Raw genomic sequence first — 14,873 nt, forward strand, 5'->3', positions numbered from 1 at the left:
CCTCGGTGGAGCCCAGATCCAGGAGCATCTCTCACTGCCCCAGCACCCCCAGCTCCTGGCCCTGGCTGTGCAAGGAACAAGGGAATGCCCAGGGCTGGGCTGCAGCTGGGAGTGCCCAAAAGCTGCCCAAAGGAGAATGGCATGAACTTGAGGAGAAATGCAGACCAGAGTGGTGAGGAGGCTTCAGGAGTGCTGGTTCTGTGCCCCCTGGCACTGCTCAGCACAGAGGGGCCCAGAGCCCTGCCCAGCCTCCCTGGGGAGCCTGCCTGAGGTGGGGATGGGACCTGCTGCATTTCCCAGCACAGCAGCTCTGCCCCCAGGCAGTGCCCCCAGCCCCTCTGAGCTGCCTTTCCCTGCCTGCTCCCCTGCAATGCTGCACCCAGGGGAGGGGGCTGGCCCCACACAAGGACATTTGTGCCCCCTTTGCATGTCCCTGGTGCCTCTCCAGGGGTGCCAGGGCTGTTCCACAGCCACTGCCTGAGCTCCTGCAGAGTTATTGGTGATCACAGCCAGTCTGCAGCCGGTGGGGCTGGGGGACTGCATGGGGAATCCAGCATGGAGTCAGTCAGGGCTGCCCCTCCTCCTGTGGTATTGCAATGAGCTGGACCAGGTCACAGAGTATTCACACATGGGGAGGCTTTTGGGGCCAGGAGCAGCTGTGGAGTTGAGGTAAGTAGTTTTAAATTGGTTTCTTTTCATTAAATAGAGGTAAAGTGCCTTTTCTATCAGGGAAATGTACAGGTGGGGTGTTGGAAATAATCTGTACTCAGCAGCAGAAGCTGCTGCAGGTTCAGTGGTGTTGGGATGTGGGGTTTTCTGTTGCTGAGGGGTTTTTCCCAGCCACAGTGCATTTCAGGAGAGTCCAGCTCCTTTCCTGGGAGAAGCAAAGACAATGACACTGTTTCGTGCCACAGGGTCACTTTTTGCAGCAGTCTTGCTGAGTGACCTGTTCTGGGGGCATTAGTTACTACATGGAAAGAAAGAGTAAAAACCACACCTAATGCATATTTTTCAGCAATATTACAATAATTTATAAAGGCATCAAAACAAACTCAACATCTATTAACAAGCTGATTTTTGGAAAAAAAATTTAAATTATGAGGACATTTTGGTGAAGTTGAAGGCACCTTGAAAGGAGATGGAGTAAAAATGGTTCTGCAGCCTCCTCCTCCCTCCACTGCCAGCCCAGCAGCTGCACAGCTCCTCCCTGCTGCCCCTTCCCCACGTTTGGGGCAGGCAGTGGGAACCACCCTCTCTCTGTCCACATCAGTGTTCACTGTTCCAGGCACAGATTCTGCACATTGATTGGATAAAAAATTGCTTCATGTTTTTGTGTCCCAGCGAGGTCAGTGATGAGTTTTCTTTGTGGATTATTCTGCTCTCAGCATTGCCCAGTAGAACAACAGGAAAGCAGCCCTGGAGGCCAGGTAGCCCCAGCTGTGCTGCCAGAGTGCCCAGAGGTGTTCTCAGCCCAGCCAGGGCTGCTGCCAGCATGAGCTCAGGGTCCTGCAGTGTCCTGGGCTTGGGGACAGGGTGAGCTGAGGGTCCTGCAGTGTCCTGGGCTGCTGGCAGGGTGAGCTGAGGGTCCTGCCGTGTCCTGGGCTTGGGGACAGGGTGAGCTGAGGGTCCTGCAGTGTCCTGGGCTCGGGGACAGGGTGAGCTCAGGGTCCTGCAGTGTCCTGGGCTTGGGGACAGGGTGAGCTGAGGTCCTGCAGTGTCCTGGGCTCGGGGACAGGGTGAGCTGAGGGTCCTGCAGTGTCCTGGGCTTTGGGACAGGGTGAGCTGAGGGTCCTGCAGTGTCCTGGGCTGCTGGCACCATGAGCTGAGGGTCCTGCAGTGTCCTGGGCTGCTGGCACCATGAGCTGAGGGTCCTGCAGTGTCCTGGGCTTGGGGACAGGGTGAGCTGAGGGTCCTGCAGTGTCCTGGGCTCGGGGACAGGGTGAGCTGAGGGTCCTGCAGTGTCCTGGGCTCCTGCCAGGGTGAGCTGAGGGTCCTGCAGTGTCCTGGGCTTTGGGACAGGGTGAGCTGAGGGTCCTGCAGTGTCCTGGGCTCGGGGACAGGGTGAGCTGAGGGTCCTGCAGTGTCCTGGGCTTTGGGACAGGGTGAGCTGAGGGTCCTGCAGTGTCCTGGGCTGCTGGCACCATGAGCTGAGGGTCCTGCAGTGTCCTGGGCTCGGGGACAGGGTGAGCTGAGGGTCCTGCAGTGTCCTGGGTTTGGGGACAGGGTGAGCTGAGGGTCCTGCAGTGTCCTGGGCTCGGGGACAGGGTGAGCTGAGGGTCCTGCAGTGTCCTGGGCTCGGGGACAGGGTGAGCTCAGGGTCCTGCAGTGTCCAGGGCTGCTGCCAGGGTGAGCTCAGGGTCCTGCAGTGTCCTGGGCTGCTGGCACCATGAGCTGAGGGTCCTACAGTGTCCTGGGCTTGGGGACAGGGTGAGCTGAGGGTCCTGCAGTGTCCTGGGTTCCTGCCAGGGTGAGCTGAGGGTCCTGCAGTGTCCTGGGCTCGGGGACAGGCCCTGCTGTCCCTGCCTGCAGCTCCCAGCACAGGAGGTGAAGTCACCGTGTGTGAACAAGGCCCAGGGACAGCAAATGACAAATTGCCAGCCCAGGAGAAGCTTCAGCCAGGCCTGGGCTCTTCCCTGCAGGGCTGCTACAAGGAATTAAACATTCATTCCAATGAATTAAACATTCATTCCAGGCAGCATTTGGACAGGGGACAGACTCCTTGGATTCTTACAAAGCTGCTCCTGCAAAAGGTGCAGCACAGGAGCAACCTGGTTTGAGAAAAACCCATCATCTCTATTGCTCATTAAACTGCTAAAAAAGGGAATTGCTTCAGGTGGAGTTTGCAGGTAGGAACTTTCACAGTGTCAGAGGTCAAAGCACCCTGCCTGGGCTTCAGTTCTTCAACTGTAAATTTTACCTGCACAGTGGGTTTGAACTGAAGCCAGGCTGGGCACAGTCTCCTTCTGGAGGTGACTTTTCCTGCAGCCAAGATCCATTGAGCTTCCCCTGATCCCGTAAGTTGATTTTTTGCTCCAGCTGCAAGAGGGACAGGAAGGGAACTGCAGGAGAAATCTCACCTGGCAGTACAGGTGCTTCTGCCCCTGCCTGAACTCTGCCCTTCAGCACTGGCAACATAAAAATAAAACAGGCATCAGGCTGGGCCAGGGCTGTCTGACACCAGCCCATTCCCTTCTGGGAAAAGCTGCTTTTATCAATCCTAAAACCAGGGAAACCCGTGTGCAATAAGTGAATCTTACCCTTGACCTTTGATAAAGTGACATTTTGCAACATCATATTTCAATGAAACCCCTCTTGCTGATGCCTTTGAGAGTGGTTTTTTAAGTTGTTGAAATTGTCCCTTTGCAGTCAGTCAGTGGAGTTGGCAGGATCCTGAACTGGGATTTGTGCCAGGACCCTCCTGCAGGTAACAAAGCTCCACCAGGCTGCCCCAGCAGCTCTGAGCTACTGTGGGCTTTTCATTGTTAAATCATCCCTTGGGTTACTGACACCTAAAAATGAGGGCTGGGAAATCCTGATAGAAATGCCTAAATCGGGTCCCCATCCTTACAGATCCAGTAGCTGCTTCTAGAAGCCTCTGTTTTAACCTGTTCAAATACTCAAGGGAAAGCAGAGCCCTAAAATCGAGGCAAGCCTCAGCAGCCTCCAGGGCAGGTTGTGGAGAAACACTGGGAAGAGCTTTCTGTGCTCCACCAATCCTAAGGAGCTTTCATGAGCCTGGGCAGCTCAACAACTCTTGGGTTAACCCTTACTTTGAATTCAGCATCCAGATTTGTTGGTAAAATGTTTTCCATAGAAAGGAAGCAGCGAGTTTTCCATGGCAATGCAGTGGGGCAGTCCCTGTTTCCTGCAGCTGTGGCCTGGGTGCTGCCCAGCTGCTGTTGGATACCTGAAGTGTTGGGGCTTTGCTGGAGCTGTCACACCAGGCTCCCTGGCCAGGACACCACGGTCAGGGTGACTTTGTTCCTCTGCTCCTTCAGCATTGGGATTAATTCTGAGTTGCTCATTCCTATTGCTGGCACTCCGTTCACTGCCACGATTTCATCTCCACACCTGCCCAGAGACAGCATCCAGTGAGGACTGGGGTCAGTATCAACCCTGAGCCAAACCATCAACTCCTCCTTGAGAGAACACCTCCCTTGAGCCATAGGGCAGGGAAAAGGAGAACACTGTTGATGCTTGGGTGACAGCAGTGAGGGTCAGGCAGCAGGGGAGGAGCTGTGCTGGTCAAACCCTGCTGGCCCAGGTCAGTCCTGCAGCTCCTGAACTGCCACCGCCGGAGCTGGGAGAGGGCCCTGCCCTCTCTGGCACACCCAGCCCCTTCTGGGGTGCAAGGGCTGAGCCCCACAGCCCTGTCCCCACTCCACCAGGCTGAGCCCAGGGCTCCCCCTCAGCTCTGGAGCAAAGCCCAGCTCCCTGCACCCGGCTGTGTCCCCTCCCTGTGTCCCTGGCAGCCCCACCCTGCTCCTCCCCTGGGATCTCTCACCAACACCCACCCCAGCAAAGCTCGAGTTAAGGTTCCTGCACAGGAGAGCTTTTGCTGCTTCTCTGGGGACACTTTTCCTAATCCAAGAGGTTTTATAGGCTGGAACCTCCAAGATTCATCTCAAACATCCCCTTTTTACTTTTCCCTAATTACAAAATTAATCCCTTCACAGTTAGGTTTTAAAGGGCTGTAAATTCCTTTTCCTTGCACCTTTATGGAGAAACCAAAACTGCTTAACGCAGGCCTGTTTGTTACAAGCGTGGCAACAATATAAACTTCAACAATATAACCTTTCAAACTGTGCAGGGCCATTAACTGGAGCTGAGCTCCTCCAAGGCTCAGAGCCTGGAACCCCAGCCCGGGGGTGGGGACGGTTCCCGGGTCCCTCACACCTACTTGAGTTTCCTGTCCCGGAACGCGGGAGTGCCTGGCACGATGGTTTTGATGAAGAAGGGTTGGTTTCCTTTGCTTTCCTCAAAGCCTCCCACGATGCTGAAGCCCCAACTTTCCAGGTTTCCTTTACTGAGGACAATATCTTGACAGAAGTGAAGGTAGCTGTGTCAAAAACAGAGAGGTTCTGAGGAAAATTGCCTGAGGAGGAATTTGTTTTCCCTCATTGAAAGCACAGCTATGAACAGCCTCATTTTCCTGGGTTTTAGGATTTGGGACACTCCTTTGCAAGGTGTGTCTGAGGGTTAATTCTCAAATGGGATGATGTCAGGCATTTAGAAATCTTTGCAGAGTATTGGTTTAAGAGCTAAGAGGAAATCACCCAGCTCTAAAGGGGTTTGGGGTCTGCAAGACTCCTGAAAAACTTCATGAATTCTGCTAATGAACACCCTCAGCACCAGAGACAAACCCAAATGAACAGTGAGCAGCAGCTACACCCATGCAGGTGATGAGAGTGGAGGGGTTTTATCCTCTCTGTGCACTGCACTGGCACAAGGGAGGGATTTTATCTTCTCTGTGCACTGCACTGGCACAAGGGAGGGGTTTTATCCCCTCTTTGCACTGCATTGGCACAAGGGAGGGGTTTTATCCTCTCTGTGCACTGCACTGGCACAAGGGAGGGATTTTATCCTCTCTGTGCACTGCACTGGCACAAGGGAGGGATTTTATCCTCTCTGTGCACTGCACTGGCACAAGGGAGGGATTTTATCCCCTCTTTGCACTGCACTGGCACAAGGGAGGGATTTTATCCCCTCTGTGCACTGCATTGGCACAAGGGAGGGATTTTATCCCCTCTGTGCACTGCACTGGCACAAGGGAGGGATTTTATCCTCTCTGTGCACTGCACTGGCACAAGGGAGGCTTTCAGCATCACTGGCAGCAAATGTGAGGTGCAGCAGCTGCCAGGGGAGAGCAGGGAGGGCTTTCCTGCAGGATCCAGGCTGTCCATTCCTGCAGGATCCAGGATGTCCATTCCTGCAGGATGTCCATTCCTGCAGGATCCAGGATGTCCATTCCTGCAGGATCCAGGATGTCCATTCCTGCAGGATCCAGGCTGTCCATTCCTGCAGGATGTCCATTCCTGCAGGATCCAGGATGTCCACTCCTGCAGGATCCAGGCTGTCCATTCCTGCAGGATCCAGGCTGTCCATTCTGCTATTGGGCTCCTCGGTGAGAGCTCCTGGCTCTGCATTCCAGCTGCTGAGGTTTGTGTCCTCGGGGAGCCGGGCACTGCCTGGGCTGGTGGCACAGAGCCCCAGGAGGGGACACACAGGGTGTGGCAGGAGCTCTCCTGGACTCCCAGGCTGCCTCCAGCTCAGGCCGTGTCCTGGCACCTGAGCTGTGAAACTGCTGCTCATCATCCCCCGCTGAGCTATTCCAGCAGCTAAACTTTTCCTAATAAACGTTTTTGCCTCAAGGGCTTTGCTTGAGCACTTTGCTGAGGAGTTTCAGATTTCAAAAGCCTTCCCAGTTAAATTCTCACCAGGAGAAAGATCCAATTATCTACTTTCAAACTGTAATTTACTTTTGTAGGAGTTTTTCACACATAAACACCAGGAGACCCAGCTGGAGCTTACTGATTCCTCCGTGCTTTCCTTCCACCGGTACCACACAAGTGCAAAAACACAGCTCTGAGCCATGGCTGTGGCAGCTTTTGCAAATGAATAGCCCCGAGAGCAACAGTGGCTACGTCAGCACAGAGCATAAATACAAACATCAGGCACGTTTCTCCAGGAGCTGGAAAGGGCTGTTTGCTAGGAATCCGTTTTCCATATTAAAAAGGGGTTCTAGGAAGAAAAACTTTAATTTACCACAATCAGAAATGACTGTGGGAAAAGAATTGGAGAGTTTAGGGAAGGTCGAGGTGCAGGGTGCACGGTGCCAAGCACGCTGCTGAGCTGGCAGTTCTGAGCTGCAGGGGTGGGACTGGGAGCTCCACATGGTTCCTGTGGGAAGAGTCAGGCTGGAGTCACATAAAGCCCAGGGAAGAGGGAGGCAGGAAAATGCTTCTCCAGGAGCCACACAGTGCACTGTGCTTTCAAGAAACAAAGGTTTTAGAGAGAAAAGATAATCAAGCTAAACTTTTGTTTTCTGGTACCTTTGGGATCCAGGGTGTGCTGGATTAGAGCATGGGCCCAGTCCAAACCAGTTTTGAGATGGTATTTTATACTGGCAGTGACTGGTGTGGATTTAACACAATGCTAGGAAGAAACCAAGGTTTCTGTTTGACAGAAACAGAAATCACAGGTACAAGAATCAAAGCCTGAATGAAACACTGTGGGCTCAAGTGTTGCAAGGACCAAATTCACTTCCCTAGCCCTGAGCACTCGTTTCAACTCACACCTTTCAGCAGCACGTCTGGGTTCAAACTAGAAACAAATACACTCCTCTAAAAGGAAAGGGATATTTCTGCTGGAACAGAGGAATAACTGAGGGAAAAAAAGCTGAACAAACCCAAAATTGCACAAGCAATTAGCTTTGAGCTTTCACCCTGCAGGACACACCAACACTGGGGCCAGGACAGCCACCAGGAGCAGATGCCAGTGGAACAGCTGGTGCTGGCTCCAGTCTGGGCACATTTCTGGGGGTTTCTGTGCCAGTGTGGTGCACACGGGGTCTGTCAGGGCCACAGGGCAATGGGCATTCCCCTGCAGCTCTGGGGGTTTGCTCCTGTGCAAAGGAAACCAGTGTGGGTGGGACAGGAGCTCTCTGCAATGGAACCACCCCACAGCAGTGATGGCACTGGGATCTCACTGCAGCTGCACCTCCCTGAGGTGCCAGAGCACCCTGAACATGCCCAGGTGACCAACACCAGGTGGGTGAGCAGCCAGAGGCCACCAGGTCTCACTGGGAGCAGGTGGAAGAGGCAGGGAGGAAGCCCAGGAATTCCAGCCATTTCTAGTGCTGGAAACAGGAGGAAGGTTCTGTCAGATCCCAAAGTGAAATAACCTTGCTGTTATAACCTAGAAATAACCTTGCTGTGTGCCCCCTACCAACCCTCACAGCCAGAACTGCAGACACATTCCAAGGGCAGAATTCAGGCTGGAGTAAAAGAATCTGGAATCACTTCTTGCTTCAGGAGTCAAAAGAAGGGAGAACATCAATAGCAGCAGCAAAGAGTTCCCAGCAATGCATGAAATGCAGGTGATGTCAGGACACCCCTGAAATGAAGGCAGGGGACCCAGGGGCAGAGAAGACTCCAGTCCCTGCACAGAGCATGGGGAGGCTGCAAGTCACCTGACAGCCAGAAAAACTGGCAAAGGAAGGAAAGAAGCCCAGGCAGGCTTTGCCTTGCTGTAGTTCACTGCAGCAGCAGCTGAGGGTTTGTGCCCTGCTTTGGGCTCTCCAGGTGCAGCTCAGGGCCAGCTCACAGCAGACCTGCCTGGAGCAGCCAGGCCAATGCCTGGGGCAGCAGAGGGGGCGGGAGGAGGTGTGAGCACAGGTCAGGTACAGGAGACACAAAAGCTCCCTTTCCTTGGGCTGGTTTGTTGAGCATTTCTTTCCAGGCTGCTGAGTAACACAACAGAGGCTTTGTGAGTGGTTCTTCCTTAGGTGTCTCAAAGAACAAGGCTGTAAATGATCCAAGCTTCCCACAGCAGGTTTGGCTTTCTGTTCCACCTGCAGATGCTCCTGCAGACAGCTGGGATGACAACTGACTCTGCTTTTCACAGTGTTTTGATGTAACTGCTAAAGGGAGGGAGCCAGAGGTTCCCCCCTCCAGGAAGGAGAGGGAAATTCAAACTTCTCTTGGAACTTACAGGTTAAAACCTGTGCTGTAAAGCTTGGCAGCAGGAAAACTCAACTGTGCAGAATCATTTCTGCTTCATGCTGAAGATGACACACTTACAACAGCCAAGAAGAGTTAGACTGAAAGAATGTCTGCCCCTAAGTGAGATGATCAGATTAGAAACTCCCAGACAGCCCAGGTGTCTCTTGGCTCCTTTAGGGGATGCAGAAAGAGCCCCAGAGGGATTTCAGTCAGTACTTTAGCAAGGACTGTATCTAACATTGACTGCTTCTCTTTAAAAAGAGGCTTTCAGGGCCTCTAAAGCATGGTTACTGTCCAACAGGAGTGTGGGAATGATGTCACTCCAGCAAAACAGTGGAATTTCCTTATGCACTCATTATTCTATGATCTCATTGGCAAATGAGGCTTTCCACTGCCTTTCAGCTAAATGAGAATACCAGGAATGCTTCCAAGTTCATCAACAAAGTAATTAATTTCTAGTGTTTGAGTGAAAGTCAACCCTGTAATTACCAGCTCTCCATCCAGTCCCTGACACACATACCTGGGCAATCCAAGCCATGTGATCCAGAGGGGAGACCAGCTGAACCCCTGCTCCCTGATGTCCAGGGCTGGCTCTGGGGAGTTCAGGGACAGGATTTCCAAGGCTTTCAGTGTGACTGAGTGGGAAGCTGCATTGGATTTCAGAGCTGAGACAGCTTCATAGTAGTTCAGGTGAGTCAAATCGATGCCATTGATGCTCAGAAGGACATCCCCTGTTGATGAAATAAATTGGGATTGTTACAGACCTTGGGCTATGGAGCCCATTTCAGCCTCAAGGTGTCATGGGAGCCCTTTTCCAGCCTCTCTCAGGGTCCAAGTCCAGATTCCTTTGAAAATACCCCACAGTTCCTAAAGGAGAAAGGCTCTGAGAGCCTCCCTTACCTCTCTTGATTCTGCCATCCCTGAAGAGGCATCCAATGGGCTGCACACTGGTCACATAGATAGGGAGCTTGTTCTTGTTATCCCTTCCACCTCCAATTGTGATTCCCAAAGATTCCTTTGGCTCCTTTTTTATTGCAACTGTCTTCTCATGACTTACATATCCCTGAGGCAAATCCTACAAAGCAATGACAGCACAAAATACACTTCATTCATGCATTTAACAGGAGAAGCCCAGCTCTGGAAGACAGCACCATTTGTCTCCATCATCCAGAGCATTCCAGCAATGTTGCTGGAGGGCAAAGTCAGCTTCCCATGTCCCTGCTGTGGGTGGGAAAACAGAGCAGCATTTCTAAGGTGAACCCTCAGTGCTGTCCTAATGATCCCAAATCCATTTGCTGCAGGGAGATGCTCCCTCTGAGGAGGGGAATTTTGCACTGAGGAAGAAGCCATGAGCTCATACAGGGCTGCTCATGCCAAGCAGTGAAGCTCTCCCTGATTGAATGTCTAGGCTGCAGTGAAGGCACACATTAGAGCACAGGCTGTACAACAGGGTGTAAATGCTACTCAGGGATTTAAATGCAGGAACAACACTCCAGCCACACAGGGCAGGAGCTCCCTGAGCTCCAGGGACACTGAAACACAGCATTCTGAGCAGCTGCAGCAGGTTTGTCACTCAGATGGAAGCTCTGCACACAGGTTATCTCTGGGTTCATTGCTGCTGCTGTTTGTTGTGCCCCCAGGGGGGCAGAGCCCCTCTGCAGTCACAGCAGCACCACGGGGCCACCTGGGGATTCTTCTCCTGGACCATGAAGGGCTCTGGCCCCACCCCAGCTCAGCTGGGTGTCACTGCAGCACCCTCAGTGTGCAGGCTGAGGGATGTCAAGAAGCAAATCCCAACGAATCTCATGGATGGCAAATTCCTTACTGCCCTTTCAAATGACTAAACACCAGCTCTGCATCAACACTGAAGAAATTTTGTCACCTTTTTCCCTTCAAATTAGTTTCCCTATAGATGACAAAGCAGTTTTTCAGTACCAGAAGCCCCAAACCTGCCCAAGCAGAAATGGAGCTGCTGATCAGCCTTCTGTGACAAAACACCATCCCAGCACAACACAATGCATTTGTTAAACCAGGAACAAGCAGCACCTTGGCCTCATTTCCCAGCCCCACCTTCTGGTAGGTGGATTTTCTCCTGTAGTGGCTCTGGTCTGGTCGCCTCCGGTGGTGCACAGGGCTGCCCCCATTGCTGCTGCTGCTGCTGCTGCTGTTGGAGGTGCTGCCATCCTCCCCTGGCTCCCCCAGCTGCAGCCCAGACTGCCTCAGGATCACAAAGTTCACTCTGGATTCCGTGGTCTGCCCAGAGAAACGAGGAGTGGAAATTAAAAAGACAATGAAATGGGTTAGAAATGAGGGACAGCCCTCATTGCCTTGGGGAGAGAGAAGGGCTGGCATCAGTTCCTACAGAGGCTCCCCACCAGGTCCTCAATGTGATGGAAAGTCTTTTGTGATGAGCCAGGGAATGTGATTGGAAGAAGAAAAAGGGAATTAGCAAACATGAGTCAGAAGGAACAGGAGTAGAGACAGGCTTCACTCGTGCTTCCCTCCCCCACAAATGCCAAACAAGAGAAGGTGGATGATTAATTCCTGCACTTTGCTACAAACAACTAAAATAGCATCTTGTGTTGTGCCACAGAGTGACCAGAGCTGGAACCCTGGCTGCTCCACACAGTGACCACGACAAGCACTGGATGCTTTTATTGCACAGGAAGTTGTTAAAGCTCTTTCCCTCCCAGCTTTGTCCATCTATTGTTCACCATCTCCCATCCATTTTTTCCCCAGGGTACCTCTGGTTAAACACTTCACCAGCTGCTTGTCTGGCCTTGGCAGGGCTGCAGGGGAAGTGCTCCCATTGTTCCTGCTGCCCTCACTGGGTTTGTTCCTTCAGATCACCTGACAGAGCCTCATTGTGAGGGACTCACTGGGGAGGGCCCAGGGCTCACTCGGGTGTTTCCTGCCCTGCATGGCAGAAATGCAGCTGCTGCTCTCACTCCTTGCCACAGGACCCTGCTGCCCTGGTGCCAGAGTGAATTCCCTGGCCTTGGAAAAGGGATTTTTTAAATTACATTTGAGCAAGGATTTCAATTAGTCCTCAGAGGAACAAATCATGTTTGGAAAACCGTCACAGTTTTACACAGATGTGACTTCCAAAGAGATTCAACCCCCAAACCTCATGAAGCCAGTTCTGGGACTTTGGTTGCTGGTTCCAGTGGGATCAAAAGAATTCCTCATATGGGAGTTGTGTGTGCACATTGCAACAGGAATGCAGCAGCACTTGTGGGATGCAAACAAATTGTAAGAGGCCCCAGAACAGAAGCACAACATGGAAAAGGAGCTCAGTGCTGGAACTGTGCTCTTTCTCCCATGGCACTGTGCTCCTCTGATAACTGTGAGGAGAGCTGCCTCTCCCTCCTGCTGACCTCACATCCTTTCTGGGATATAAACAGAATGGGATGAGGAGCATTGTGTCAGGATCTGTAGATAAAAACACAAACTGGAGGCACTCGCCTGGGGAGATAAAGAATTTAAACAGATCTGGGTGATATCTGCTGCACATGCAGCAGTCCTTAATCCTTTAACTAGAATTCCTTGCCCACTCCTTCCACCAAAACCTCTGGCATGCTGCAACAGGAGCACATTCCACAGGGAAAGACCACCCCTCTTCTACCCATTCAGTACCTTGGAATGCTTTCACCCTGAGGTGCCCCATGTTTTCCAGTCTCTCTTCACAAATACAGATAAAATGGGGAGAAAGGGCTTCAAATCAGTCCAAAGGGCTCTGTCTGTGCTGCCAGCCCATCCCATCTCCCAGCCAGCACCTTCAGTGTGACTGCTGGAAGCACAAGAGGCTGCCCTGATCCCCCCTGTCTGCTGCATGAATCCACCCAGTGCATCCCAACATCTCCTGTGCGAGGCTGAGAGGCTGCAAACACCACACAGGAGCTGCAATCTCCTCAGGTGAACTCCTGTGCCATGAGGCACTGCTTCCCTCAGACCTGTCAGGGCTGACTCACCACAGATTCCCACTCTTGGTGTTTATCTGCATTTGGAAGTGGTGCTGCCCACACATCCAGAGGGGAGTCACTTTCCATGACAGAGATTTGGGGGAATGCAGCCTGTCCTGGTGTGTTCTGCTAGCCCTGGCTCAGAACAGGAGCCCTGCCAGCAGCACTCACAGCCATTCCCATGTCTGAACTCACCTGGATGATCTGGGCAGCAGCCTCAGGAGTTCCTTGCCTCAAATCCTGCCCATTTATTGAAAGGACTCTGTCATTCCGACTCAGCTTCCCATTCTTGGCTGCCAAGCCCCCGTCCAAGAGATCCAGAATAAAAATCCCTGCCTCGTCCGTCTTCCTGATCAGTTTGATTCCCAGGGGCTCGGATCGGTCTCTCTTCACCAAGGTGACGTGGATCACTTCCCTGCTGCTGGAGCTGCAATCCTGCTGGGCAGTCCTGTTGGAAAAGCCCTTCTCCTGCAGGACCATGAGGTGCAGAACAGGCCCTGGGTGGCGCAGGAAGGAGACAGCCTGGCAGTGAGTCACGCTGCTGATGTTGACGCCATTCACCTACAAAGACAAACAAAGCACTCACTAATCAGAGCCCACATTAATTAGGGACTGTCCACAGTGTGGGGCAGGATGGAAAACTCCCAGTGCAATCTCAGAGTCTGATTAGGGAGCAAAGTTTTCTATAAAAGAATGAAGAAAGATGATGGAATTAGACTGTAATTGGTGAACAACTGAGGACAGGAACAAGACAGGACAACCCACACAGCTAACAAACCTAAAAATGTTCAGTCATTCCTTCCATGCCATGTAAATGCAGATCTGCTTTGCCTTAATTTCCAGCATTCACTACAGGCTTGGAGAAGACACAAATCTCCACTTTTGAGTGGTCCATAGTCTACAAGCTTCTAGAATCATCCACTTAATTATGCAATTACCAGGGTGACTCTGAGAAGGCAACGTTTTGCCTTTCCTGTTGTCACATCAGAGTCTGTGCAGTCTTTTAGGATGGTAATAGTGCTCCTAAATGTGGGTCCTGCCCTATTTGCTGAGACTGAGGCATGGACAATCCAACTGGGTACAACAGGAGTCACTCCATTGGTCTATCTGAGAAACCAACTCAGAGATCCCATCAGCCACTTGGGTGGGAGCTGCCAGCCCTTCCTGATGCCCAATCCCATGGGACAATGGGGATTTATGGCTTGGCAGATGACTGGGCAGCCATGGCTGGAGGAGCTAACAGGTGTCACCATGTGTACAAGGTGTCACCTGGGTCACCCAGGGCCACACAGCCCTGCCAGTGTGGGCAGTGCCCTGGCTGTGGGTCAGGCTGGGGCTGCAGCTCTGCATTTACTCATTGTGGAGCTGACACTCACTGCCAGTCAGCAGCTCTCACCCTGGACCTGCCCACAGAGAATATGCAGCTTAAGCAACACAGTGCAGCAAGCAATTATGAGACTTCCTAACTAGAGCAGAGAAATGGGGCTGCTGTGTGAAATTTATCAGGGAGCAATCTTTTACTTTGTCCAAAACATTTCAAAAAGCTGTCAAATATGCAAGAGAAATATGAGTCTGACTGGAAGGAATGCCAGCAGTGCTCCTGAGCCCCAGCAGACACACAGTGCTGCTGACACAGAGGTCTGAGCAGTGCTCTAAAACCCTCAGCTGCAGAGATCTCCCAGTTTTTCCAGGCTCTCTCCTCCCCCAGCCAAGGGAAGCAATGGGGCCACCAGGGGGGTTTCCCTACCTCAAGGATGTGGTCTCCAGGAGCAATTCTTCCATCAGCAGCAATCACAGAGTCCCTCAGCACTTCCTGAACAACGATGTTGCCCAGGGGGGTGTCCTTACCCCCAACTATCCTCATCCCCAGCTCTTCCTCCAGGTCTTCCCGGTGGATTTCGATGGTGGTAGTTTCAGCCACAAGACTGGTTCTCTGAGGAAGGTCTGGTTGTGGAAATTGAAGAGAAAAAACAACACAGTAACAGAAATTTCCTTTCCACAGCACCCCAAGATTCAGGTTGTGTTCACTCTGGAACATCTGGAGGGAAAGCAGCTATGAGGAGACCTAAGGTCACATAAAAAGCTTAGAATCCCTCTGTTTCTTTAAAGTTTCTCCAGAATTTTTCCCATTTTCTCTTAGCTTTTGGTGAATTCAAACTCTTTATTGTTGTTGCTTGGGATTTATTAA

At 52.1% G+C, this 14,873-nt stretch overlaps 1 protein-coding gene across 1 annotated transcript in view; it reads right to left on the bottom strand.

Moving 5' to 3' along the window:
* Positions 1-2,388: 2,388 nt before the first annotated feature.
* LOC129125831 (ligand of Numb protein X 2-like) overlaps positions 2,389-14,873 on the bottom strand; it is a 29,941-nt gene continuing 17,456 nt past the window's right edge. Inside the window, exons 4-10 of the mRNA XM_054641487.2 lie at positions 14,433-14,629; positions 12,881-13,246; positions 10,794-10,976; positions 9,624-9,798; positions 9,244-9,454; positions 4,901-5,059; positions 2,389-4,071 (exon numbers count right to left, since the gene is read on the bottom strand). Coding sequence (XP_054497462.2) covers positions 3,936-4,071; positions 4,901-5,059; positions 9,244-9,454; positions 9,624-9,798; positions 10,794-10,976; positions 12,881-13,246; positions 14,433-14,629 — 1,427 coding nt within the window. The 3' untranslated portion in view covers positions 2,389-3,935. The remainder of the gene's footprint in view (positions 4,072-4,900; positions 5,060-9,243; positions 9,455-9,623; positions 9,799-10,793; positions 10,977-12,880; positions 13,247-14,432; positions 14,630-14,873) is intronic.

This window comes from Agelaius phoeniceus, chromosome 14 (assembly GCF_051311805.1).
Source record: "Agelaius phoeniceus isolate bAgePho1 chromosome 14, bAgePho1.hap1, whole genome shotgun sequence".
NCBI lineage: Eukaryota > Metazoa > Chordata > Aves > Passeriformes > Icteridae > Agelaius > Agelaius phoeniceus.